This window comes from Anomaloglossus baeobatrachus, chromosome 8 (assembly GCF_048569485.1).
Source record: "Anomaloglossus baeobatrachus isolate aAnoBae1 chromosome 8, aAnoBae1.hap1, whole genome shotgun sequence".
Lineage (NCBI taxonomy): Eukaryota > Metazoa > Chordata > Amphibia > Anura > Aromobatidae > Anomaloglossus > Anomaloglossus baeobatrachus.
The window spans coordinates 59,646,747-59,673,298 of record NC_134360.1 but is presented as its reverse complement, the minus strand read 5'-3'; the positions used below and the strand labels follow the sequence as shown (position 1 = coordinate 59,673,298).

Genomic DNA, 26,552 nt, shown 5'->3' with positions numbered 1-26,552 from the left:
TGTAATGTGGTGTCTGCTCCCCCTGCTGGTCATAATAAAGAATACACAGGTGATATGTGGTGTCTGCTCCCCCTGCTGGTCATAATAAAGAATACACAGGTGATATGTGGTGTCTGCTCCCCCTGCTGGTCATAATAAAGAATACACAGGTGTAATGTGGTGTCTGCTCCCCCTGCTGGTCATAATAAAGAATACACAGGTGATATGTGGTGTCTGCTCCCCCTGCTGGTCATAATAAAGAATACACAGGTGTAATGTGGTGTCTGCTCCCCCTGCTGGTCATAATAAAGAATACACAGGTGATATGTGGTGTCTGCTCCTCCTGCTGGTCTTAATAAAGACTACACAGGTGATATGTGGTGTCTGCTCCCCCTGCTAGTAATAATAAAGAATACACAGGTGATATGTGGTGTCTGCTCCCCCTGCTGGTCATAATAAAGAATACACAGGTGTTATGTGGTGTCTGCTCCCCCTATTGGTCACACTACAGAATAGACAATACATGGGATGATATGAGGAGTTGGCTCCCCCTGCTGGTCACACTACAGAATAGACAGGACACGGGGTGATATGTGGTGTCTGCTCGGCTGTGATTAGTAATGATGGATTCATCTTCACAAGTTGCGCTCACTGATTGTCTTTGTGCTCCTTTATGATATCAGCAATATCCAAGATTAGTATCCAGATATCTATATGTCAGAAACAAAGGAGCATTAAGAATTCTTACTCCCCATGGCACACTCCAAACAAAAGGAAAGAAACAGGAGAAAACAACAGAGTACGGTGCAAATAAATATTTTTAATGTTGGAACTGACACAAAGAGAAATTGGCAGAACAATACATGGCCATAGATGGAAAATTAGATGTACAGTTATAAAGTAACCAATGCAAGACAATGCAAAAATGATGTATACAAAAATGGGTACAGACAAAGAAGAGGGACACTGATGTATAATTAAAGCGTTGTTACAAATGCCTCAATGATGTAAAGGGTGTCGCATATTTTCAATACAGTGCAGCAGGTAGTAATGGTAAAGAGAAACCCTACAAAGGTATATTACATAAATATTGCACTCCGCCCTAGCAGCATAACATGGCAGCATATGTCAGCATCATAGATCGATCATATCCATATAACCATAATCATATACACAACATGTGTGTAATGCCTGCCTGGATTCCACACTCAGACGGGCTGTAATGGACAAGATAGAGGGAAGCCACTCACCAAGCAGGACCCCCAGAACCCTGAAACCCTTTAACCCCTATACAGCGATTTGGAAATACACAGGGCCCGAGGTGATCACTACCTGTGGAAGGCAGCAGTCCGATGAGAGTAGTCGTCAGGCAGGATTAAAACAGGAATTGCAGAACAGGGTCAGAATCAGCAGGCAAGGACATAATCAGAACACAAAGCAGAGGTCAAATCTGGATAGGGCAGCGAGGTACATAAACAGCAGACAGGAGGGTAGTCAGGAACCAAGCAGAAGTCAGAACACCAGAATCACTAAACAGACCAGGAGCCAGGAAATCAGAACTATCTCTGGCAGTGGTCAGCAGACAAGGAGGGGAAATAAGAAGGGTGTGGTGTCTTCCCATTGGTTGTAGCAATGATGGTACTTCAGCTGGAAGACATACGCCACCTACATACGCCACACTCAGACAGTGTTACTGCAGATCCCAAGATAACCCAGCCCAGTGGATGAGCGGAGCCTGCGCCCACCAGCGCCGCTGGCGTCGACTCCTCTCCCGTCACCAGCACCATCCACAGCAGCAACACGGTGTCGCCTGGTGATCAAAGTAGAAGTCGCTGGAGCGGATTCCGGTGGGGACGTAACAATGTGATAATGGAATAATGTTTTATAACATGGATAGATAGATCACATGTAAACAGGCAACTGCTGCAGGACAATTGATGCGATATGGGACAGTGAGCACTTAATTATAGAAGTAACAGGCAGGGATACAAAATCACCATAAAATATTGCACAGCGCCCTAACAGTATTCACATAATGGGAAGTCTCTCCGAAAAGTCCATCATGCCCATAAGTACAAAGTCCAATGGACGCAGCAGAGAGGTCCCCCGATACCTGGACCCCGACGTACGTTTCACGATCTTATAGTGTTATCATTTCATCAGGGGGGAAATCTACTTTGTCTGTACCCATTTTTGTATAAATAATTTTTGCATTGTCTTGTATTGGTTACTTTATAACTGAACATCTAATTTTCCATCTATGTCCATGGATTGTTCTGCCAATTTCTCTTTGCGTCAGTTCCAACATTAAAAATATTTAATTATTTGCACCATACTCTGTTGTTTTCTCCTGTTTACAATCCACGACTGTGTCCCTGTGAGCGTCTCCACCCGCACAGGGCAGCCATCAGATTATTTACTGAAAATAAAAAATGGAGATATAACTTGTTTCACCACATAATAAAATGTAACAGTGCGGCTGTAAGATGAGGAGGACTAAATGATGTTTTCCTGCTGCTTTTTATGCCTTTTTACCCTTATTTGATGTTTTTGGTGCAGATGTGAGGCCGCATTTTCATCCTCTTTATAGAAAAGCTTTCACTCTGCATTTTCAAACAAAACAGACTTCTTTTTTCCATGTATTTTTTTTTTTTTTCAGAAAAAAAACAAACAACAAATTGTGTAGCATTCAGCAGCGTCTCTCAATCACATCTGATTTGCTCAGACAATTAAGCCGTGTTCACACGTAATGTAAATACTGAGATTTCTGCATAGAGAATCTGCTTTTTGTCTCTAGAAGCTTCTATGTGGAGCCTAAAAAAACAAAGGTAAAAACTGGCTGCTGTATCTGTCACTGCAGAATGAAAGCTAATCTGTACTAAAAAAATTGTTAAAACACAGCTGCAAATGTGAGCAAAAATGTATCAACTAAAGTGGAAAAAGTATAAAAAGCAACAGAAAAAAGGCATTTACTGTGGTTAACCTGGACTTACACACCTATTTGGCACTGGAAAAAAAAACTACGGCTCGTCTCACAAAAAAGTAGAAATCTCCTGTGGTGACGCAGAGGAAAAAAGAAGTTTCTGGCAAATACAGCAATGAATGAATGTACAAAAGAATAAACCCACAGGTCCCAACTGTCAGACAGCGGACGCAGATGGACACAGCGTAGACAGCGGACGCAGAGGGAGACAGCGGACGAAGATGGACACAGCGTAGACAGCGGACGCAGAGGGAGACAGCGGACGAAGATGGACACGGCGTAGACAGCGGACGCAGAGGGAGACAGCGGACAAAGATGGACACAGCGTAGACAGCGGACGCAGAGGGAGACAGCGGACGAAGATGGACACAGCGTAGACAGCGGACGCAGAGGGAGACAGCAGACGAAGATGGACACGGCGTAGACAGCGGACGCAGAGGGAGACAGCGGACAAAGATGGACACGGCGTAGACAGCGGAGGGTAACAGCAGGCGCGGATGGACACGGAGGGAGATAGCGGACGCGGATGGACACGGAGGGCGACGGTGGACGCGGATGGACACGGAAGAAGGCGGAGGACAAGCATGGCCATGGGAGGAGACGGCGGACGCGCATGGCCACGGATGGTAACGGAGGGAGGTGGCGGACATGCATGGCCTCGGGGGGAGATGGTGGACGCGCATGGGCACGATGGGAGGCGACGGACGCGCATGGACACGGGGGGAGGCGACGGACGTGCATGGACACGGGGGGAGACGACGGACGCGCATGGACACAGGGGAGGCGACGGACGCGGATGGTCAGGAGGAAGGCGGGGCCGTGCCTGGACATGGGGGAAGACCGAAGACGCGCATGGCCATGGGAGGAGGTTCCGGCCGCGCATGGCCACCAGGTGAGGCGGTGGCCGTGGATGGTCATGGAGGGAGGCGGCGGACATGCATGGTCACGGGAAGACGCAGTGGATGCACATGGGCACGGGGGGAGATGGCAGATGCGCATGGGCACGATGTGAGGCGACGGACGCGCATGGACACGGGGGGAGGCGACGGACGCGCATGGACACGGGGGGAGGCGGCGGACGCGGATGGTCAGGAGGGAGGCGGGGACGTGCATGGACACGGGGGGAGGGGGTGGACACGGATGGATACGGGAGGAGGCAGCGGACACACATGGACAGGGGGGGAGGCGGGGACGTGTATTGACACAGGGGGAGGGGGTGGACGCGGATGATCAGGAGGGAGGCAGCGGAAGCGGATGGACACGGAGGGAGGCGGCGGACATACATAGTCATGGGGGGAGGCGGCGGACGCACATGGCCACGGAGGGAGGCGAGGACGTGCATTGACACAGGGGGCGGGGGTGGACGCGGATGGACACGGGAGGAGGCGGTGGACGCGGATGGTCAGGAGGGATGCGGTGGAAGCGGATGGAAACGGAGGAGGCTGATCAAGACAGCAGACATGGTGGACGTCCATCATTCTTATTCACTCCTACAAGCCCCTAAACCGTGGCCCACACGTTGCCATCTCGGGTCTCAGCAGGTCTCTGGTTGCTATGAGAAAAAACTTGTTGAGTCTAGAATGTACGGGCTCCTGCCCGGTTAGTGGGCGTGACCGTCTCGGCTGGTGGGCGTGGCCGACTTGGTTGAAGGCGTGGCGATGTTTCTTCCTGTCCACTATAATTATGCAAGGGGGGGGGCTTACCCCCCATCTGGAGCTCTTACCCCCAGACCTCCGCATCTATTATAATCAACTCTATGCCCCCGTGGACTTAGAGAAAGAATGTTTATAAACTCTGGAAACATCAGGCTGCATTTTGAACACGCCCCATCACATGACAAGTTACGTCATACCGGGCAGTCCCGAACTCTAGCATCTACCATGGGAAACTGCTTTCCTGCTTCCGGGTGTTAAGAAGGCTGGGAAATCACGTGACAGAGCCGACGCCATCACGTCCTCGTCCGCATGCGCAGTTACGTCTCAGTCACATGGTCACCGCCCTTGGCTTTCTGCGTTCCTGGTACGTGCGCGTACGTTACGCCTTGACATCAAGGAGCAGTGCGGACGGGCGCGCTCCCGCAGTGTTCGCGCAGTTATGGCAGAGGGGGGTGGCGGAGCAGAACCGGGCCCGGCACAGTCGCCCCGAGCAGCCCGCACCCCGTCACCGGAACAGAACAACTGCCCGGACACCGAGACCCAGAAGAACGAGCTTGGAGAGCTGCTGAAGGCGCCGCTGAGGAAGGGGGACGAGTGGTGAGCGGGGCTGAGAGGAGAGGGCTGCAGCGGGAGAGAGGCCTGAGCACCGGCAGTCTGTGCTCCGGTGTGCTAACAGACAAGCGTCAGCAAGTAGGCCGCGGGAGAGAATGCTGTGTCATGGGCCTAGGCCTCACCCGGACTCGAGAGGGCACATGTACCGGGAGACCACAGACAGGAACCGGGGCATAGGAGACCACTGAGGCCGAGGAAGAGGAGAGCACTGGAGGACCAGGGGGGAGGAGGAGAGCAGTGGAAGACCGGGGGGGGGGATGAAGAGGGGAGGAGGAGAGCTCTGGAGGACCAGGAGGGAGGAGGAGGGCACTGGAAGACCAGGGGGAGGGGTGAAGAGGAGAACACTGGAGGACCAGGGGGGAGGAGGAGAGCGCTGGAAGACCGGGGGGGGGGGGGATGAAGAGGAGAGCACTGGAGGACCAGGGGGGAGGAGGAGAGCTCTGGAGGAGCAGGAGGGAAGACCGGACTGGGGTTGGGGTGGAGACCGCTGGAGGACTAGGAGAAGTCGAAGGCACATATACCGGGAGACCACAGACAGGAACTGGGAGCACTGGAGGACCAGGAGGAAGAAGGGGAGCACTGGAGGACCAGGAGGAAGGAGGGGAGCACTGGAGGACCAGGAGGAAGGAGGGGAGCACTGGAGGACCAGGAGGAAGGAGGGGAGCACTGGAGGACCAGGAGGAAGGAGGGGAGCACTGGAGGACCAGGAGGAAGGAGGGGAGCACTGGAGGACCAGGAGGAAGGAGGGGAGCACTGGAGGACCAGGAGGAAGGAGGGGAGCACTGGAGGACCAGGAGGGAGGAGGAGGAGGGGAGCACTGGAGGACCAGGAGGGAGGAGGAGGAGAGCAGCACTGGAGGACCAGGAGGGAGGAGGAGGAGAGCAGCACTGGAGGACCAGGAGGGAGGAGGAGGAGAGCAGCACTGGAGGACCAGGAGGGAGGAGGAGGAGAGCAGCACTGGAGGACCAGGAGGGAGGAGGAGGAGAGCAGCACTGGAGGACCAGGAGGGAGGAGGAGGAGAGCAGCACTGGAGGACCAGGAGGGAGGAGGAGGAGGAGGGGAGCACTGGAGGACCAGGAGGGAGGAGGAGAGCACTGGAGGACCAGGAGGGAGGAGGAGGAGGAGGCGAGCACTGGAGGACCAGGAGGGAAGAGGAGAGCACTGGAGGACCAGGAGGGAGGAGGAGGAGGAGAGCAGCACTGGAGGACCAGGAGGGAGGAGGAGGAGGAGAGCAGCACTGGAGGACCAGGAGGGAGGAGGAGGAGGAGAGCACTGGAGGACCAGGAGGGAGGAGGAGAGCAGCACTGGAGGACCAGGAGGGAGGAGGAGGAGAGCAGCACTGGAGGACCAGGAGGGAGGAGGAGGAGAGCAGCACTGGAGGACCAGGAGGGAGGAGGAGGAGAGCAGCACTGGAGGACCAGGAGGGAGGAGGAGGAGGAGAGCACTGGAGGACCAGGAGGGAGGAGGAGGAGAGCACTGGAGGACCAGGAGGGAGGAGGAGGAGAGCAGCACTGGAGGACCAGGAGGGAGGAGGAGGAGGAGAGCACTGGAGGACCAGGAGGGAGGAGGAGAGCACTGGAGGACCAGGAGGGAGGAGGAGGAGGAGAGCAGCACTGGAGGACCAGGAGGGAGGAGGAGGAGAGCACTGGAGGACCAGGAGGGAGGAGGAGGAGAGCACTGGAGGACCAGGAGGGCACTGGAGGAGGAGAGCAGCACTGGAGGACCGGGAGGGAGGAGGAGAGCACTGGAGGACCGGGAGGGAGGAGGAGAGCACTGGAGGACCGGGAGGGAGGAGGAGAGCACTGGAGGACCGGGAGGGAGGAGGAGAGCACTGGAGGACCGGGAGGGAGGAGGAGAGCACTGGAGGACCGGGAGGGAGGAGGAGAGCACTGGAGGACCGGGAGGGAGGAGGAGAGCACTGGAGGACCGGGAGGGAGGAGGAGAGCACTGGAGGACCGGGAGGGAGGAGGAGAGCACTGGAGGACCAGGAGGGAGGAGGAGGGCACTGGAAGACCAGGGGGAGGGGTGAAGAGGAGAGCACTGGAGGACCAGGGGGGAGGAGGAGAGCGCTGGAAGACCGGGGGGGGGGATGAAGAGGAGAGCACTGGAGGACCAGGGGGAGGAGGAGAGCTCTGGAGGAGCAGGAGGGAGGAGGAGGAGGCGGGGAGCACTGGAGGACCAGGAGGGAGGAGGAGGAGAGCAGCACTGGAGGACCAGGAGGGAGGAGGAGGAGGAGAGCAGCACTGGAGGACCAGGAGGGAGGAGGAGAGCAGCACTGGAGGACCAGGAGGGAGGAGTAGGAGAGCAGCACTGGAGGACCAGGAGGGAGGAGTAGGAGAGCAGCACTGGAGGACCAGGAGGGAGGAGGAGGAGAGCAGCACTGGAGGACCAGGAGGGAGGAGGAGGAGAGCAGCACTGGAGGACCAGGAGGGAGGAGGAGGAGAGCAGCACTGGAGGACCAGGAGGGAGGAGGAGGAGAGCAGCACTGGAGGACCAGGAGGGAGGAGGAGGAGAGCAGCACTGGAGGACCAGGAGGGAGGAGGAGGAGAGCAGCACTGGAGGACCAGGAGGGAGGAGGAGGAGAGCAGCACTGGAGGACCAGGAGGGAGGAGGAGGAGGGGAGCACTGGAGGACCAGGAGGGAGGAGGAGAGCAGCACTGGAGGACCAGGAGGGAGGAGGAGGAGGAGAGCACTGGAGGACCAGGAGGGAGGAGGAGAGCACTGGAGGACCAGGAGGGAGGAGGAGGAGGAGAGCAGCACTGGAGGACCAGGAGGGAGGAGGAGGAGGAGAGCACTGGAGGACCAGGAGGGAGGAGGAGAGCAGCACTGGAGGACCAGGAGGGAGGAGGAGGAGAGCAGCACTGGAGGACCAGGAGGGAGGAGGAGGAGAGCAGCACTGGAGGACCAGGAGGGAGGAGGAGGAGAGCAGCACTGGAGGACCAGGAGGGAGGAGGAGGAGAGCAGCACTGGAGTACCAGGAGGGAGGAGGAGGAGGAGGAGAGCAGCACTGGAGGACCAGGAGGGAGGAGGAGGAGAGCAGCACTGGAGGACCAGGAGGGAGGAGGAGGAGAGCAGCACTGGAGGACCAGGAGGGAGGAGGAGGAGAGCAGCACTGGAGGACCAGGAGGGAGGAGGAGGAGAGCAGCACTGGAGGACCAGGAGGGAGGAGGAGGAGAGCAGCACTGGAGGACCAGGAGGGAGGAGGAGGAGAGCAGCACTGGAGGACCAGGAGGGAGGAGGAGGAGAGCAGCACTGGAGGACCAGGAGGGAGGAGGAGGAGAGCAGCACTGGAGGACCAGGAGGGAGGAGGAGGAGAGCAGCACTGGAGGACCAGGAGGGAGGAGGAGGAGAGCAGCACTGGAGGACCAGGAGGGAGGAGGAGGAGAGCAGCACTGGAGGACCAGGAGGGAGGAGGAGGAGAGCAGCACTGGAGGACCAGGAGGGAGGAGGAGGAGAGCAGCACTGGAGGACCAGGAGGGAGGAGGAGGAGAGCAGCACTGGAGGACCAGGAGGGAGGAGGAGGAGAGCAGCACTGGAGGACCAGGAGGGAGGAGGAGGAGAGCAGCACTGGAGGACCAGGAGGGAGGAGGAGGAGAGCAGCACTGGAGGACCAGGAGGGAGGAGGAGGAGAGCAGCACTGGAGGACCAGGAGGGAGGAGGAGGAGAGCAGCACTGGAGGACCAGGAGGGAGGAGGAGGAGAGCAGCACTGGAGGACCAGGAGGGAGGAGGAGGAGAGCAGCACTGGAGGACCAGGAGGGAGGAGGAGGAGAGCAGCACTGGAGGACCAGGAGGGAGGAGGAGGAGAGCAGCACTGGAGGACCAGGAGGGAGGAGGAGGAGAGCAGCACTGGAGGACCAGGAGGGAGGAGGAGGAGAGCAGCACTGGAGGACCAGGAGGGAGGAGGAGGAGAGCAGCACTGGAGGACCAGGAGGGAGGAGGAGGAGGAGAGCACTGGAGGACCAGGAGGGAGGAGGAGGAGAGCACTGGAGGACCAGGAGGGAGGAGGAGGAGGAGAGCACTGGAGGACCAGGAGGGAGGAGGAGGAGGAGAGCACTGGAGGACCAGGAGGGAGGAGGAGGAGAGCACTGGAGGACCAGGAGGAGAGCACTGGAGGACCAGGAGGGAGGAGGAGGAGGAGAGCACTGGAGGACCGGGAGGGAGAAGGAGGGCACTGGAGGACTGGGAGGGAGAAGGAGGGCACTGGAGGACTGGGAGGGAGAAGGAGAGCACTGGAGGACCGGGAGGGAGAAGGAGAGCACTGGAGGACCGGGAGGGAGAAGGAGAGCACTGGAGGACCGGGAGGGAGGAGGAGAGCACTGGAGGACCGGGAGGGAGGAGGAGAGCACTGGAGGACCGGGAGGGAGGAGGAGGAGAGCACAGGAGGGAGGAGGAGGAAGGGAGCACTGGAGGACCAGGAGGGAGGAGGGGGAGGAGAGAACGGGAGGAGGGGGAGGAGAGCACTGGAGGACCGGGAAGCAGGAGGAGAGCACTGGAGGACCGGGAGGGAGGAGGAGAGCACTGGAGGACCGGGAGGGAGGAGGAGAGCACTGGAGGACCGGGAGGGAGGAGGAGAGCACTGGAGGACCGGGAGGGAGGAGGAAAGCACTGGAGGACCGGGAGGGAGGAGGAGAGCACTGGAGGATCGGGAGGGAGGAGGAGAGCACTGGAGGACCGGAAGGAGGGAGGAGGAGGAGAGCACTGGAGGACCGGAAGGAGGGAGGAGGAGGAGAGCACTGGAGGACCGGGAGGAGGAGGAGAGCACTGGAGGACCGGAAGGAGGGAGGAGGAGGAGAGCACTGGAGGACCGGAAGGAGGGAGGAGGAGGAGAGCACTGGAGGACCGGAAGGAGGGAGGAGGAGGAGAGCACTGGAGGACCGGGAGGGAGGAGGAGAGAACTGGAGGACCGGGAGGGAGGAGGAGAGCACTGGAGGACCGGGAGGGAGGAGGAGAGCACTGGAGGACCGGGAGGGAGGAGGAGAGCACTGGAGGACCGGAAGGAGGGAGGAGGAGGAGAGCACTGGAGGACCGGAGGGAGGGAGGAGGAGGAGAGCACTGGAGGACCGGAAGGAGGGAGGAGGAGGAGAGCACTGGAGGACCGGGAGGAGGAGGAGAGCACTGGAGGACCGGAAGGAGGGAGGAGGAGGTGAGCACTGGAGGACCGGAAGGAGGGAGGAGGAGGAGAGCACTGGAGGACCGGAAGGAGGGAGGAGGAGGAGAGCACTGGAGGTCCCGAGGGGGGGAGGAGGAGAGCACTGGAGGACCGGGAGGGAGGAGGAGAGCACTGGAGGACCGGGAGGGAGGAGGAGAGCACTGGAGGACCGGGAAGCAGGAGGAGATCACTGGAGGATCGGGAAGGAGGAGGAGGAGAGCACTGGAGGACCAGGAGGGAGGGGGAGGAGAGCACTGGAGGACTGGGGAGGGAAGTGGAGGAGACCAGGAGGGAGAAGGAGATAACTGGATAAGTGTTGGGGTAAAGGCAGGAGACCACATGGGGAGAGAATTGCAGGGTGGGGGGGGGATAGTGAGACAGAAGACCACTGGTAGGGGAGTGTGGAGTAGGAGGCCAGTGAGGTCTGCAGTGGTTTTGTGATGTTATGTGTAGTACCCCATGTCTTTAGAGGGGGTGCACATACAGTAACACCATTCCTGCTGTGTATTGTGCTGGGATCTTGCACTCTTTGTGCCGCCCAGTTTCATGCATTATAGTAATGTGGGATCCATAGCTGTGAGAACACTGAATGTGAATGTGGTGGGATGCATTTTATAGTGACTTGTATATTTTTAGTCTGTTACATGATGTTTTGGCTTGCTCCGTGCACTCGTGTGATGCTTTTCTTTGGTTGTAGGTACCTTGTGGACAGCCGCTGGTATAAGCAGTGGAAGAAATATGTTGGATTCGACTCATGGGACATGTACAATGTGGGAGAAAGCAACCTCTTCCCAGGACCTGTCGATAATTCCGGATTGTTTGCAGGTACAGTAAAGCCCGGGCAGCGAATGGCGTGATCAGGACAGACGTGCTCATGTGATTCACCTCTCTATCCCTCCAGATCCTGACACTCAGGTATTAAAGGAGCATCTGATCGATGAGCTGGACTATGTGCTGGTGCCCACCGAGGCCTGGGGCAGACTTATGTGCTGGTATGGCAGTGTGCCCGGTCAGCAGCCCATAGTGAGGAAGGTAAGTGGCCCCTGGTACTGTACATGGGCCTCCAGTGTGGGGTGCAGATGATGCTGAGCCCTCTTTTCGGCTGTAGGTGGTGGAGCACGGCATGTTTGTGAAGCATTGTAAGGTGGAGGTGTACCTGATCGAGCTGAAACTCTGCGAGAACAGCGAGCTGGACAACGTGGCAACGCGACACTTCAGCAAGGCTGACACCATAGGTAAGAGCAGTCCCAGAATATCGAGCCCCAACCAACCCCACCCCTCCACTTGCTCAGTCCTTTTGCAAGTTTAGCACTTTTCACAGTTGGCACCTTCACTGACCTCACCCCTCTCCTATCTCGCCATTGCCTAGCTAGTCCGTCCCTCCTGGCTCCCTAAAATGCCTTCTACCCTCTTCAATCTCATCCCTTCTATGGCCTTCCTTGCTTGCCCCCTCTTATGGCTTCATCCTTACTCTGACCCTTCCTCGGCATCACTACCTTCTTAGCCTGGCCTGGTTTCTAGCTTTGGCACACAACCCACCCAGGGCCTCTTCCCCTGCCCTGACTTCACCTCTTTTCTGGCCCCCTCCCCTGTGGCCTGCCTCCTCGCCGTGGCCCCCTGCCTCCTCGGCTTGGCACCCTTCCCGACCCCCCCTTTATACTGCCTCCTCGCCCTGGCCCCCTCCCCCACGGCTAGTCTCCTTGCCTGGCCCCCTCCCCTGTGGCCTGCCTCCTCGCCGTGGAACACCTCCCCCACGGCCTGTCTTCTCGCCTGGACCCCTCCCCCATCTTCCCCATGGCCAGTCTCCTTGCCTTGGCCCCCTAACCTCACGGCCTGCCTCCTCACCGTTGTCCCCTCCCCCCCTCACAGCCAGCCTCCTCGCTGTGGCCCAAGACCCCCCCCCTCCCCCCACGGCCAGCCACCTTGCCGTGGCCCCCTGCCCCCTCACGACCTGCCTCCTTCCCCCCCCCCCCCCCCCCCCACGGCCTGCCTGCCTGCCTCCTCGCCATGTCCCCCCCTATGACCTGCTTCCTTGCCGTGGCCCCCTCCCCTTTTGTCTTTTTGCCCTTCTAGCTTCACCCATTTCTCTGATTGCAGACTCCATAGAGAAGGAGATGCGGATCATCTTTAATATTCCGGCGAATAAGGAGACTCGGTTGTGGAATAAATACATGACAAACACCTTTGAGCAGCTCACCAAGCCTGACAACACGGTGCAGGACGCGGGGCTCTATCAGGGGCAGGTAATGGGCAACACAGTCACTGGGGTCAGAGGTCAGAGCAGTCCTCCGGTAATTAACTCCAAGTGTTTCGGTAGATTCTGGTGGTAGAACAGAGGAACGCGGATGGTACATGGCCCCGACAGCCACAGACAAAGTGAGTGATCGGGTGCCATGGGGAGGGTCTGCTATCTGTCCCCGATCTTTTTATAATCGCTTATCTATTCCTCAGGTCAAGTACTGCCACGAGTAGAAGCTACACTTCCTCCGCAAAGTCCTCCTCCAGCACCAGTTACTCCTCCTCATCCTCCACCACCATATCAAATGGAGACAGCGGGGGTGGCTATGGGATATGCAGCTCAAGCGCGTGCAAAGGGTGAGTCTGGGGGATGTCCCCCTCTCTTGACTTGTATAGCATATGTGTGAGGAGGTCTTCGCTGTGTCGTGCTTGTGTGTGCTGGAAGTCATTGCCACGTTGTAGCATGTGTGATGGAGGCCCCTGACACGTTTGCGTGTGCGCACGCGCCAGGAGCTCTTATCGTGTTGCGTGTATGTGTGCAAGCCGGAGGTCTTCGTCATGCTGTTGTGCGTGGTCCGGAGGCCCTCGCCGCACTGTCATGCGTGTTTGTGTGCCGGAGGTGCATGCCATGCTCTCTCATGTTTGTGTGTTCCAGGGCCCCCGCGACGCTGTTGCATGCGTGTGAGCTGGTGGCCCTTGCCATGCTGTATCGTGCATGTGTGTGTGTGCCAACACGACAGTTCTGGAGGCCCTCGTCACGCTATGTACCCGGAGAGCTGCAGCATTCACCAGGCCTTCTGCTCATGACGTTGTGTTTTCTTCTCTCCTACAGCGGATACGGCTCTCCTTACAGCTCATACAGTTACCGGGATCCTTCCAGTAAGCCTGGCCTCTGCGGTCTCAGTAACCTCGGGAATACGTGTTTCATGAACTCCGCGCTGCAGGTACGTCTCCAGCTCCATCCCAGCTGCTTTTGGGGGTTTGTGGGTTGCAATCTACATTATTTGGGTTATGGCGCCCCCTTCCTGTGCGGTTGGCAGATTTTACAGGCAGAGATAACTGGTCGCTGTTTTTTCTACATGCTGGAGTCCTTCTAACCGTGCACTTTGAGTGAGCTGATTTATCCTTTTTTCTTCGGCGCTCCATTGGGAGACCCAGACGATTGGGTGTATAGCACTGCCTCCGGAGGCCACACAAAGCAATTACACTAAAAAGTGTAAGGCCCCTCCCCTTCTGGCTATACACCCCCAGTGGGATCACTGGCTCACCAGTTTTCTGCTTTGTGCGAAGGAGGTCAGACATCCACGCATAGCTCCACTGTTTAGTCAGCAGTAGCTGCTGACTATGTCGGATGGAAGAAAAGAGGGCCCATATGGGGCCCCCAGCATGCTCCCTTCTCACCCCACTTGTGGTTTGTAAGGTTGAGGTACCCATTGCGGGTACAGAGGCTGGAGCCCACATGCTGTTTTCCTTCCCCATCCCCCTGAGGGGCTCTGAGGAAGTGGGATCTTACCGGCCCTCAAGCCCTGAGGCCGGGCTCCATCCACAGACCCAGTGAACCTGCTGGATACGGAGCTGGGTACCGTTCAGGGACAAGGCCCTGCAACTTTCAGGTACTCTGTGTCCCCGTACAGACAGGCACGCACACGCCAGACTTGCTGGGTGTGTTAGTGCGCCGGGGACAGTAGCGCTGCACGCTGGGGTTTGAGTCACAGCAGCTTAGCCGTGTGACTTCATGTGCTGGGAACTACCGCGCCGGCCACTCTCGGAGCGGCGGCGCGGCTGGGACTTGTAGTGCGCCGGGGACTTAGCGCCGACCGCGCTTTTACGGCGGCGGCGCTTATAAATTTAGTCCCCGGCTTTTGCGGCCTAGCTCCGCTTCGTTCCCGCCCCCTCCCTGTCACTCAGGGAATGGGACAGACGCTGTGCAATCGTCAGCGCCGAGGGCTGGAGCCTTATTTACATGCTCCAGCCCTCTCACTAGGCACAGTGGGACGCAGGTTTCCCGCTTTTGGTCTGAGCACGCCCAGGGCCCGCCCCCCACTCCACAGGACGCCGGCAGCCATTCCTGCATGCAGTCTGGCTGGAGGACGGACACAGGCTCTGGGAGACCCAGACTAGGGATTTCTGGCGACCACACACCCGCGTTTAGCGGGCGGTAAGCAGCACATATGTGCTGGCCCCACTAGTGCCACAGTGTTGTATTGGTGTACTTTTTCCTGTACCAGATATATATATATATATATATACTGCACTGTACGGTCGCTTCTTGGCTGTATACCCCTATATTGCTCTGAGGAGACAGCAACATGTCATCCACAAAACGCAAGGGTGCCAAGGCACAGGCTGTATACACTGCTTGTACAGCATGTGGGGCTAATCTACCAGCAGGCTCCAACGACCCTCATTGGGTGCAATGTTCAGTCCCAGTGGCACTTCGGCAGCCAGAGTCTATGGTGATGGTAGCCCAGGCAGAGACGCCTGTGAACCCTGCCCCGGTGACGGGGACAGAATTTGCAGTCTTTGCTGACAAAATGTCTGTGACTATGACAAAGATCCTGGAGACCTTGCAGTCCAGGCCAGTTGCTCAGACCATGGACACTGCTGTGTCTATGTTCCCCGGTCCCCCTCAGTTGGAACTAATCCGTACTTCAAGGGGGTCCCAGGCATCACAGGCTGAGGGCTCTGACTCTGACAACAGTCCCAGGCCGCCTAAGCGAACTCGCTGGGAGAGACCCTCCACGTCATCACGCGGGTCAGGGTCTCAGCGAGAAGGGTCTCTATATGATGAGACAGAGGTGGGTGATCAGGAGTCTGGTCCTGACACCGCACTCAATTTGGATACGCCAGATGGTGACGCCATGGTAAATGACCTTATAGCGGCCATCAATAGGCTGTTGGATATTTCTCCCCAGCCCCTTCAGCAGAGGAGGCAGCTGCCCAGCAGGAGAAATTCCATTTTCTGTATCCCAAGCGTAAATTGAGTACTTTTCTGGACCACTCTGACTTCAGAGAATCAATCCAGAAACACCATGCTTATCCGGACAAGCGTTTTTCCAAACGTCTGAAGGATACACGTTATCCCTTTCCCCCTGACGTGGTCAAGCGCTGGACCCAGTGTCCAAAAGTGGACCCTCCAATATCCAGGCTTGCAGCTAGATCCATAGTTGCAGTGGAGGATGGGGCTTCACTTAAAGATGCCAATGACAGACAGATGGACCTTTGGTTGAAATCTGTCTATGAAGCTATTGGCGCGTCGTTTGCTCCAGCATTCGCGGCCGTGTGGGCGCTCCAAGCTATTTCAGCTGGTCTGGCACAGGTGGACTCTTTCTTAAGTCCAGCAGTGCCGCAAGTGGCGTCCTTAACTACGCAAATGACTGCGTTTGCGACCTACGCTATCAATGCGGTACTAGACTCTACGAGCCGTACCTCAATGGCATCCGCCAACTCTGTAGTTTTGCGCAGAGCCTTGTGGTTAAAAGAATGGAAAGCAGATTCTGCTTCTAAAAAATGTTTAACCAGCTTGCCATTATCTGGAGACAGACTGTTTGGTGAGCAATTGGCGGAAATCATTAAACAGTCCAAAGGTAAGGACTCTTCCTTACCCCAGCCCAGATCAAACAAACCTCCACAGAGGAAGTGGCAGTCAAAGTTTCGGTCCTTTCGAGGCTCGGGCAAGCCCCAATTCTCCTCGTCCAAAGGGACTCAGAAAGAGCAAAGGAGCTCTGATTCCTGGCGGACTCACTCACGCCCCAAGAAAGCAACCGGAGGTACTGCTTCCAAGGCGGCTGCCTCATGACTTTCGGCCGCCTCCCTCCGCATCCTCGGTCGGTGGCAGGCTCTCCCGCTTTTGCGACATTTGGCTGCCACAGGTCAAAGACCGGTGGGTAACAGACATTTTGTCTCACGGGTACAGGATAGAGTTCAGTTCTCGACCTCCGCCTCGGTTCTTCAGAACTTCCCCACATCCCGACCGCGCAGATGCCCTTCTGCAGGCGGTGCATTCTCTAAGAGCAGAAGGAGTGGTGGTCCCTGTTCCTCTTCGGGAATGAGGACAAGGTTTTTACTCCAATCTCTTTGTGGTGCCAAAAAAGGACGGCTCATTCCGTCCTGTTCTGGACCTAAAACTGCTCAACAAGCATGTGAACGCCAGGCGGTTCCGGATGGAATCCCTCCGCTCAGTCATTGCCTCAATGTCTCAAGGAGATTTCCTAGCATCAATAGACATCAAAGATGCTTATCTCCACGTGCCGATTGCTACAGAGCACCAACGCCTTCTACGCTTCGTGATAGGAGACGACCATCTTCAGTTCGGGACGATCTACTTGTCAAGGCACCCTCTCAGGAGGCATGCCAACTCAGCCTGGATGTTGCACTGGAGACTCTCCAGACGTTCGGGTGGATCATCAACTTCTCAAAGTCAACTCTGTTACCGACCCAATCACTGACGTATCTTGGCATGGAGTTTCATACTCTCTCAGCGATAGTGAAGCTTCCGCTGGACAAGCAGCGGTCACTACAGACTGGGGTGCAGGCTCTCCTTCAAAGTCAGTCGCACTCCTTAAGACGCCTCATGCACTTCCTCGGGAAGATGGTGGCGGCAATGGAGGCGGTTCCGTTTGCGCAGTTTCATCTGCGCCCTCTTCAATTGGACATTCTCCGCCAATGGGACGGGAAGTCAACATCCCTGGACAGGAAAGTCTCCCTTTCCCAGACGGCCAAGGACTCTCTGCACTGGTGGCTTCTTCCCACCTCATTATCACAGGGAAGATCCTTCCTACCACCGTCCTGGGCGGTGGTCACGACAGACGCGAGTCTGTCAGGGTGGGGAGCAGTTTTTCTCCACCACAGGGCTCAGGGTACGTGGACCCAGCAGGAGTCCACCCTTCAGATCAATGTTCTGGAAATCAGAGCAGTGTATCTTGCCCTACTAGCCTTCCAGCAGTGGCTGGAAGGAAGGCAGATCCGAATTCAGTCGGACAACTCCACAGCGGTGGCATACATCAACCACCAAGGGGGGACACGCAGTCGGCAAGCCTTCCAGGAAGTCCGGCGGATTCTGATGTGGGTGGAAGCCACGGCCTCCACCATATCCGCAGTTCACATCCCCGGCGTAGAAAACTGGGAAGCAGACTTCCTCAGTCGCCAGGGCATGGACGCAGGGGAATGGTCCCTTCACCCGGACGTGTTTCAGGAAATCTGTCGCCGCTGGGGAAGGCCGGACGTCGACCTAATGGCGTCCCGGCACAACAACAAGGTCCCAACCTTCATGGCACGGTCTCGCGATCACAGAGCTCTGGCGGCAGACGCCTTAGTGCAAGATTGGTCGCAGTTCCGGCTCCCTTATGTGTTTCCACCTCTGGCACTCTTGCCCAGAGTGCTACGCAAGATCAGATCCGACTGCAGCCGCGTCATACTCGTCGCCCCAGACTGGCCAAGGAGGGCGTGGTATCCGGATCTGTGGCATCTCACGGTCGGCCAACCGTGGGCACTACCAGACCGACCAGACTTGCTGTCCCAAGGGCCATTTTTCCATCGGAATTCTGCGGCCCTGAACCTGACTGTGTGGCCATTGAGTCCTGGATCCTAGCGTCTTCAGGATTATCCCAAGGGGTCGTTGCCACCATGAGACAGGCTAGGAAGCCCACGTCCGCTAAGATCTACCACAGAACGTGGAGGATATTCTTATCCTGGTGCTCTGCTCAGGGAGTGTCTCCCTGGCCATTTGCATTGCCTACATTTCTTTCTTTCCTGCAATCTGGGTTAGAAAAAGGTTTGTCGCTCGGCTCCCTTAAAGGGCAAGTCTCGGCGCTATCCGTCTTTTTTCAGAAGCGTCTAGCACGACTTTCTAAGGTACGCACGTTCCTGCAGGGGGTTTGTCATATCGTACCCCCGTACAAGCGGCCGTTAGATCCATGGGATCTGAACAGGGTACTAGTTGCCCTCCAGAAGCCGCCCTTCGAGCCTCTGAGGGAGGTTTCACTTTCTAGACTATCACAGAAAGTGGCTTTTCTGGTAGCGATCACATCTCTTCGGAGAGTGTCTGAGCTAGCAGCGCTGTCATCCAAGGCTCCCTTCCTGGTCTTCCACCAGGACAAGGTAGTGCTGCGACCCATTCAGGAGTTTCTCCCGAAGGTGGTATCCTCTTTTCATCTTAATCAGGATATCTCTTTGCCTTCTTTTTGTCCTCATGCAGTTCATCGGTATGAGAAGGACTTACATTTGTTAGATCTGGTGAGAGCACTCAGAATCTACATTTCCCGCACGGCGCCCCTGCGCCGTTCGGATGCACTCTTTGTCCTTGTCGCTGGTAAGCGCAAAGGGTCGCAGGCTTCTAAGGCCACCCTGGCTCGATGGATCAAAGAACCAATTCTTGAAGCCTACCGTTCTGCTGGGCTTCCGGTTCCATCAGGGCTGAAGGCCCATTCTACCAGAGCCGTGGGTGCGTCCTGGGCATTACGACACCAGGCTACGGCTCAACAGGTGTGCCAGGCAGCTACCTGGTCGAGTCTGCACACTTTCACCAAACATTATCAGGTGCATACCTATGCTTCGGCGGACGCCAGCCTAGGTAGAAGAGTCCTGCAGGCGGCAGTTGCCTCCCCGTAGGGGAGGACTGTCTTCGCAGCTCTAACATGAGGTATTCTGTACCCACCCAGGGACAGCTTTTGGACGTCCCAATCGTCTGGGTCTCCCAATGGAGCGCCGAAGAAGAAGGGAATTTTGTTACTTACCGTAAATTCCTTTTCTTCTAGCTCCTATTGGGAGACCCAGCACCCGCCCTGTTGTCCTTCGGGATTTTTGGTTGTTTTTCGGGTACACATGTTGTTCATGTTGAATGGTTTTCAGTTCTCCGACGTTACTTCGGAGTGAATTTGTTTAAACCAGTTATTGGCTTTCCTCCTTCTTGCTTTTGCACTAAAACTGGTGAGCCAGTGATCCCACTGGGGGTGTATAGCCAGAAGGGGAGGGGCCTTACACTTTTTAGTGTAATTGCTTTGTGTGGCCTCCGGAGTCAGTGCTATACACCCAATCGTCTGGGTCTCCCAATAGGAGCTAGAAGAAAAGGAATTTACGGTAAGTAACAAAATTCCCTTCTTTTTTTTTTTTTTCTCCCGCAATAGAGAGTGTGCGCACATGGTAAATGTTTGGTGCAGACATTTTTGCCTTGTTTCTTGACAGGAAAAACTTCATAAAAAAAGTGTTTGCACTTTTTTCCATTTTGTGATTGCAAAGCGCTAAAAGAATCGACAATTCTGTAAATGTGAAAAAAAACCCACTTTGGTTGAAATTGATTTATAGCCACAAATATAAAATTGGCAGCGTGTTCCTGAGATGGCAGAAATCTCCTCTGTAATGGTTCTGTAAAACGTTTATCACTGGAAAAATGCGATATGTGAACATAACCCTAAACTAGTTATCCAGGACTGATTTATGAGATCAGAAGGGACTATTACAGAACCCTGACAGTCGAGACAAGCTCCGTATCCAGGTACCGCCGGTATTGGGCACTGGCTGTACCCTCTCAGCCAGATAGGTTTGACTATGACCCGTTTCACACATCGGGCATTTCGCCAGATCCGGCACACTCCAGTGCAGTGCAATACTGTACAATGGCATCGCGGCAACCTCCGGTCACATGACAGCATGTGACCAGAGCTTGCCGCGATACCATTGTACAGTATTGCATTGTACTGGAGGTGCCGGATCTGGTAATCCGGTGAAATTGCTGGATGTGTGAAACGGGCCTATACGAGCACGTATATACAGAGACCGCTCAATCCCGGGCAGTGGGCTGAGAGAAGCCGCTGGGAATCCTCTTATTTGATTAGTCCCTGGCACAGCTCGGGCCCCAGCCGCCTTTTAAAGTATGTTTTAATTAGAAACGCAGCAGCCTCACACAGTAAAACCTGGCTGAGCTCACACAGCCGGGGCCTGATCTCTGCAGCCCATGGATTAAGATCATGGATCAGATTTTAGGTTTTTCTTAAAGAAAAGCAAAAATGAGAGAAGAATCAATCGTGATACAGGGGATGCTGCAGTCACTTCTGTAGAGACAGCTTGTAGTTTGTCTAAAGGGTGCTTTACACGCTGCGGCATCGCTAGCGATAGCACCCGCCGCCGTCGTTCGTGCGACATGTGGTGATCGCTGCTGTAGCGAACAATATCGCTACGGCAGTGTCACACGCACATACCTGTTCAGCGATGTCGATGTTGCTGCCGAACAATCCCTCCTTCAAGGGGGAGGTGCGTTCAGCGTCATAGCGGCGTCACAAAACGGCCGCCGAAGAGGAGGGGAGGAGATGAACGGTCAGAACATGCCGCCCACCTCCTTCCTTCCTCCTTTCCGATGGACGCAGGTAGGATGATGTTAATCGTTCCTGCGGTGTCACACACAGCGATGTGTGGTGCCGCAGGAACGACGCAACCTGCGGAATGAAACACAAACGACATGATTTGGAGTGACGTATCAACGATTTTTGCCGTTTTTGCGATCGTTGATCGTCGTTTCTAGCTGTCACACGCTGCGATGTCGCTAACGACGCCGGATGCGCGTCACAAACCGTGACCCCGACGATATATCGTTAGCGATGTCGCAGCGTGTAAAGCACCCTTAAGAGGACGAGCTCTGCTCCTAGTGCTGGAGCCACAAACATTCAGGGACTTTTCATGCTTTGCAGGTGGAACATGGGGAATCTGCATCCGCTCAGTTGATTCCTTTTTTTATGTTTCAGTGTTTGAGTAACACCCCACCCCTGACCGAGTACTTCCTCACTGATGACTATAAGGACGAGATCAACAGGGACAACCCGCTGGGAATGAAAGGAGAGATTGCCACAGCTTACGCCGATCTGATACGCCAGATCTGGTCCGGGGAGCATTCCTATGTTGCTCCACGCATGTTCAAGGTAGGATGACCTAAAAAGTTTCATAGGTCACGGTGTACATACATTACTGATCCGAAGTTAAATCCTGTATTATACTCCAGAGCTGCACTCATTATTCTGCTCGTTCACTCACTGTGTACGCTGCTTGCTCTCTCAGACACAGGTTGGCCGCTTTGCTCCGCAGTTCTCGGGGTATCAACAGCAGGACTCTCAGGAGCTCTTGGCATTTCTTCTTGACGGTCTGCACGAGGATCTGAATAGAGTTAAGAAGAAGCCGTACCTAGAGCTGAAGGATGCAAATGGGCGCCCGGATTCGGTAAGTGCACAACAGGAGTACAAATGGTGTGTGCTCATGCATTAGAGGCCCTGGGTGGTTCACCCGTCAAGGCCAGGGGCTTTGGGCACAGAAAGTGTTGTTGGACCTCACCGGCTAACTCTTGCCATCCCTCAGGTGGTGGCCACAGAGGCGTGGGACAATCACCTAAGGCGGAATAACTCCATCATTGTGGACATTTTCCATGGTCTCTTTAAATCCACACTTGTGTGTCCTGAATGCTCCAAAGTGTCCGTGACCTTCGACCCATTCTGTTATCTGACCCTCCCCCTCCCCATGAAGAAGGACCGCACTATGGAAGTGTTCCTGGTGCGAGCCGACCCTCAGTGTAAGCCCACCCAGGTGAGTTTGTGTAATGTGTGACGTGTGCAGGGAGCAATCCTGGGGTCTGACATCGCCTCTTCTCTCTTGCACAGTATCGCCTGATTGTGCCTAAAATGGGGACGGTCTCTGACCTGTGCTCCGCGCTCTCTAAACTGTCAGCAGTGCCTGCCGAAAATGTAAGTGCTCCCCTCTGATTCACCAGAGCCACCCATCTGTCAGCTGCGGCTTCACCTCCCGCTCTTCTCTCCCACAGATGGTGGTAACTGATGTCTACAATCACCGATTTCACAAGATCTTCCAGTCGGATGAGATGCTCAGTCACATCATGGAGCGCGATGATCTCTTTGTGTACGGTCATGTAGACTCTCCTGTCTCTTTCCTCTCTCTTGGCGTATCAGCCACCAGTGGCACTGTACCATTAGTATCATGACCGTCCTGTGGTCAGTCATAGAGGGGCTAGCACTTTGGGGGACTTGACCCCGGCAGCTCCCTTTTATAAGCGGGTTTTCTGTGATGGGACAATGCCTTCAACTTGCCGCAATGAGCATCCTTGCCACTAATGATTAGTAGTTCCCCGGACCCTCTGTGGTTAGTAGTTCCCTGGACCCTCTGTGGTTAGTAGTTCCCCGGACCCTCTGTGGTTAGTAGTTCCCCGGACCCTCTGTGGTTAGTAGTTCCCCGGACCCTCTGTGGTTAGTAGTTCCCCGGACCCTCTGTGGTTAGTAGTTCCCCGGACGTTCTGTGGTTAGTAGTTCCCCGGACCTTCTGTGGTCTCCCCACTCATCTCCATTGCATTTGCTTCAGGTATGAGGTGAAGTCGTCGCGGGGCTCAGATTCTGATTGGCTCACTTTGCCCATCTGCTTCCGGGAGAGGCGCTTCCGACAGAGTAGCACAGCGGGCACCATCCTATACGGGCAGCCACTCCTGATCTCCGTGCCCAGGCAGAAGCTGACGGCAGACATGCTATACCACCTGGTCCTGGAGAGAATCCAGTAAGTGGCTGATGGCACATCAAGACGGCTTCTTCATGTGCTGCTCCTCGGGTCTGTGTATTGGGGGCATCGCTCCTTGCACTGTGGGGGTCGCTTGGATGCACAGTGCACAGATGCGTTACCTTTTCTCACCGGTTGTCTCTTCCCCACAGACGCTATATAAAGGCCCCGTTACCGGAGGAATACACCTGTCCATCCAGCGACTCCACTTCCTGCAATGGCTCAAACGGCATCTATGACGGTAAATGTGGGAAGCCGCAATCGCTCGTCCGTCGTACACCGCTCATTCTTATGCACTCAGACTTATATTCTATGTTTCAAGATGAGGACATGGATCATCAGGAGGAACAGGAAGAGCGGGAGGAGTCCCCGGAGGAGTCCAATGGTCAGTCAGACGACAGTGTGGAGGAGGAGAACTCTGAGGGTTGTAGTCCCTGCAATAAAATGCCAAAGAAAGCCCAGGAAGTCCGCAAGAGACTCTTCTGCTTCAGCTTGGTGAACTCCTATGCTACCTCTGATGTGGGCAGCATGCCGGCTGAGGGCGCCTTCCTGAAACTCACCTGTGAGTATGGTCAGGACGACGCAGACGGCCTCTGTCTGCTTCTTTCTGTTATCAGCCATTTCAGCAGGCTGTGGAGAGGCTGCGGTCAGTGAGCACTTAGCTGTATGATGATGATGGTCGTCGGCGGCTGCTGTTCACTCACTACTGTCTTCTCTTTCTCAGCCTATTCCACTGTGGCCATAGACTGGGACACAGAGATGAAGAAGTTGTATTACGATGATCAGGAGGCGGAGGTGAGGGTGCTGCATGTTGGAGGTTGTAGTCGTGTTATGGTTTGTGGCTCCTGTGACGTCTTCTGTCCTGCAGGCCTTTGACAAGCACGAGTCCATGTTGCAGCCACAGAAGAAGAAGGTGACCGTGGCACTGAGAGATTGCATCCAGCTGTTCACCAAGACTGAGGTGCTGGGAGAACACGACCCCTGGTAAGAGCGCCCACCTGTGCTCTTTGGCTACTGGCCCCTACCTACCCTCCCCCTCCCTGTGGGTAGTCAGCCTCTGCCCCTATACTTGCACCCTCCCCTCCTGTGTGTATTCAGCCCCTACACCTTGCACCCCTTCTGTTGGTATTCTGACTCCAACCCCTCCCGTTCCGTGTATATTTGGATCATGCCATTCCTACCCACTCTCCATGTACTGTGGGTATTTGAACATCCTTTTCCATTCTTCCTGTGGGTTTTTAGCCTCTGGCCTTGGGTATTTGGCTCCCATGAATACTCGTACACCTTGCCCCTCCTTCTGTTGGTATTCTGTATATACTCTCCTTCCATTCTGTACATATTTGGATCATGACACTCCTACCCCCCCCTCCCCTTTTTCCCCTCCTGTGGGTAATTAAATTCCTCCCCACCCCCCCTCCTGTGGGTATTCGGACTCTGCCTTCTGACCTCTTGCAATTCCAGGTATTGCCCAAACTGCCGGAGGCATCAGCGGGCCACCAAAAAGTTTGACCTCTGGTCTCTGCCAAAAATCCTGGTGGTGCATTTGAAGCGCTTCTCATATAACCGCTACTGGAGGGATAAGCTGGATGCGGTGGTGGAGTTTCCGATCAGGTAAGGCTGGGCCGGTGTGTTGCCGGTGGTGGGTCAGGACGTTCCTGCCGGGCTGTGATTGATGAGTACCGGATCTGGTCACAATGGCTGACATAGCGCAACCCTGTGGACCTGATGTCAGGATTATCCGGCGTACTGTGCTCACACTTTCCACACCCAGGAATTATTGTGCTCCTTGTTCCAGGAACCTTAACATGTCTGAGTTTGTGTGCGACCCGACGGCCGGACCCTACATGTACGATCTTGTGGCGGTTTCCAATCACTATGGTGGCATGGGCGGCGGCCACTGTAAGTATGGCCGTTCAGTGATGGTGCAGGGGCAGCGCTCCTCATATCATGCGCTGATAGCGACACTCCTCTCCCCGCAGATACTGCGTACGCAAAGAATCAGGAGACACAGCAGTGGTATTACTTCGATGACAGTAGCGTTTCCTCAGCGTCTGAAGATCAGATTGTGGTACGTGTCCTCAGATGTCGGCTATGACACTGGATGGCAGTGGCGCCCTCTGCAGGGAGGCCTGAGCTGTTATTATAGGAGTTCTGCACCTGTCAGTGACCAGTGGGGGGGGTCAGACGTGGTGGTGCTCGGGGTCCCCGCAGCTCGCTTTGTGATGTGTTCTCTTCTCTCCTTCTAGACGAAAGCGGCTTATGTACTGTTCTACCAGAGACAAGATGGTGGTAGCTGTAAGGCCTCCTCGCCTGCAGCATCTCTCGGCTCTCCCCCTGCTGAGGACGACCTGGGGGACCAGGACAGACAGCAAGACTTGGACTGTATGGACACCAACTAATGCTGGAGCCCCACGTGACCCTGTGTGGAGGGAGACACTTGGTGCGAGTCCGGAGGATGATGGGAGCTGCACCTTCCCTCCAGCTCCTCAGTGGGGGATGGGCCCTTCTCCTCCCGCTCAGTGGACAGATGGGCGGAGCACCAGCAGCACTCACACCATGCAGCCCTGTGATTGGCTCTCGGCCACGGGTGTCTTTACTTCCTGTTGGGGGTGGGGCTATTTATTGCTCTGTATTTTATGGGGACGTTTCCTGTAAAGCATCGCACAATTGTACAAAGCGGAGGACGATCTGCAGGGGGCGCTGCAGAGCGCTGTGCTCTGGGGGATGGGTGCCATTAAATGTCATAATGAAAGCAGAGCCGGACCCTCATTCTCCTTGGAGCCATGCTTTTACAGGCCAGTTATTGAGGTGCAGTGATGACCCTATGATGTCTCCCAGTAAGAGGCGGTCCCCCATGGTCTGCCGCGGTGAGCGGAGCATTGCCTGCCACGTGCATGGGACGTCCTGAGGGCTCTTTCTGCTGCAGATGAAGTGGCGGTGCGGTGACATCGTGTCCTGGCAGCGCCCGGCTCTCAATCTGCTGTTATTGGTTGTAGCTCAGGAACCGAGGCCGAGAGGACTGAATTACTGCTGCTGAGGGACTACAACTCCCAGCATGCCCGTGTCGTCCCTCCAGAACTAGGGAAGGGATGTTAGAAAGTTCAGTGGTGGAGGTGGGCGGATGAGTGCTCACTGCTGACAACCCTGTAAAATGAGAGGTGTAGACATTCCATCTCGTGTAACATCTCCACTTGCTGTCAGTGGCTGCCAGTTTTCAAGGTGGTTTATTTCTTTACTCAATGTGCAGAGACTGTCTGTCTGTAATACTTCCTACTGGCGACTCCTATTCTTCTCCATCTGCACTAATTGCCACCCCGGCTGCATCTCTGTGCCCGCTGCCATTTACCACCAGCTCAAACCCTGTACCCCAGCTCCATCTCTACCCCCCTGTTCCTT

The 26,552-nt window shown here is 55.8% G+C and overlaps 1 protein-coding gene across 1 annotated transcript; it reads left to right on the top strand.

Annotated features, from left to right (window-relative positions):
- Positions 1-4,979: 4,979 nt before the first annotated feature.
- Positions 4,980-25,913, top strand: USP4 (ubiquitin specific peptidase 4). The gene is made up of 22 exons (XM_075321707.1): positions 4,980-5,214; positions 11,077-11,204; positions 11,281-11,411; positions 11,488-11,614; positions 12,477-12,622; positions 12,697-12,755; positions 12,831-12,974; positions 13,450-13,561; positions 21,353-21,526; positions 21,663-21,821; positions 21,957-22,181; positions 22,256-22,339; positions 22,417-22,511; positions 22,968-23,156; positions 23,309-23,397; positions 23,479-23,718; positions 23,881-23,951; positions 24,025-24,140; positions 24,618-24,767; positions 24,952-25,055; positions 25,136-25,224; positions 25,403-25,913. The coding sequence occupies exons 1-22, from the start codon at positions 5,057-5,059 to the stop codon at positions 25,553-25,555; spliced, it is 2,943 nt and encodes a 980-aa protein (XP_075177822.1). The 5' UTR covers positions 4,980-5,056; the 3' UTR covers positions 25,556-25,913.
- Positions 25,914-26,552: the final 639 nt, after the last annotated feature.

What these genes read in the sequence shown, in the direction of transcription:
- USP4 (XM_075321707.1), top strand. Translation starts at nt 5,057, where the DNA reads ATGGCAGAGGGGGGTGGCGGAGCAGAACCGGGCCCGGCACAGTCGCCC. An exon ending in CGGGGCTCTATCAGGGGCAG is followed by an intron (nt 12,623 to 12,696) that starts GTAATGGGCAAC and finishes GTGTTTCGGTAG; the next exon opens with ATTCTGGTGGTAGAACAGAG. An exon ending in GTGGTGGAGTTTCCGATCAG is followed by an intron (nt 24,768 to 24,951) that starts GTAAGGCTGGGC and finishes TCCTTGTTCCAG; the next exon opens with GAACCTTAACATGTCTGAGT.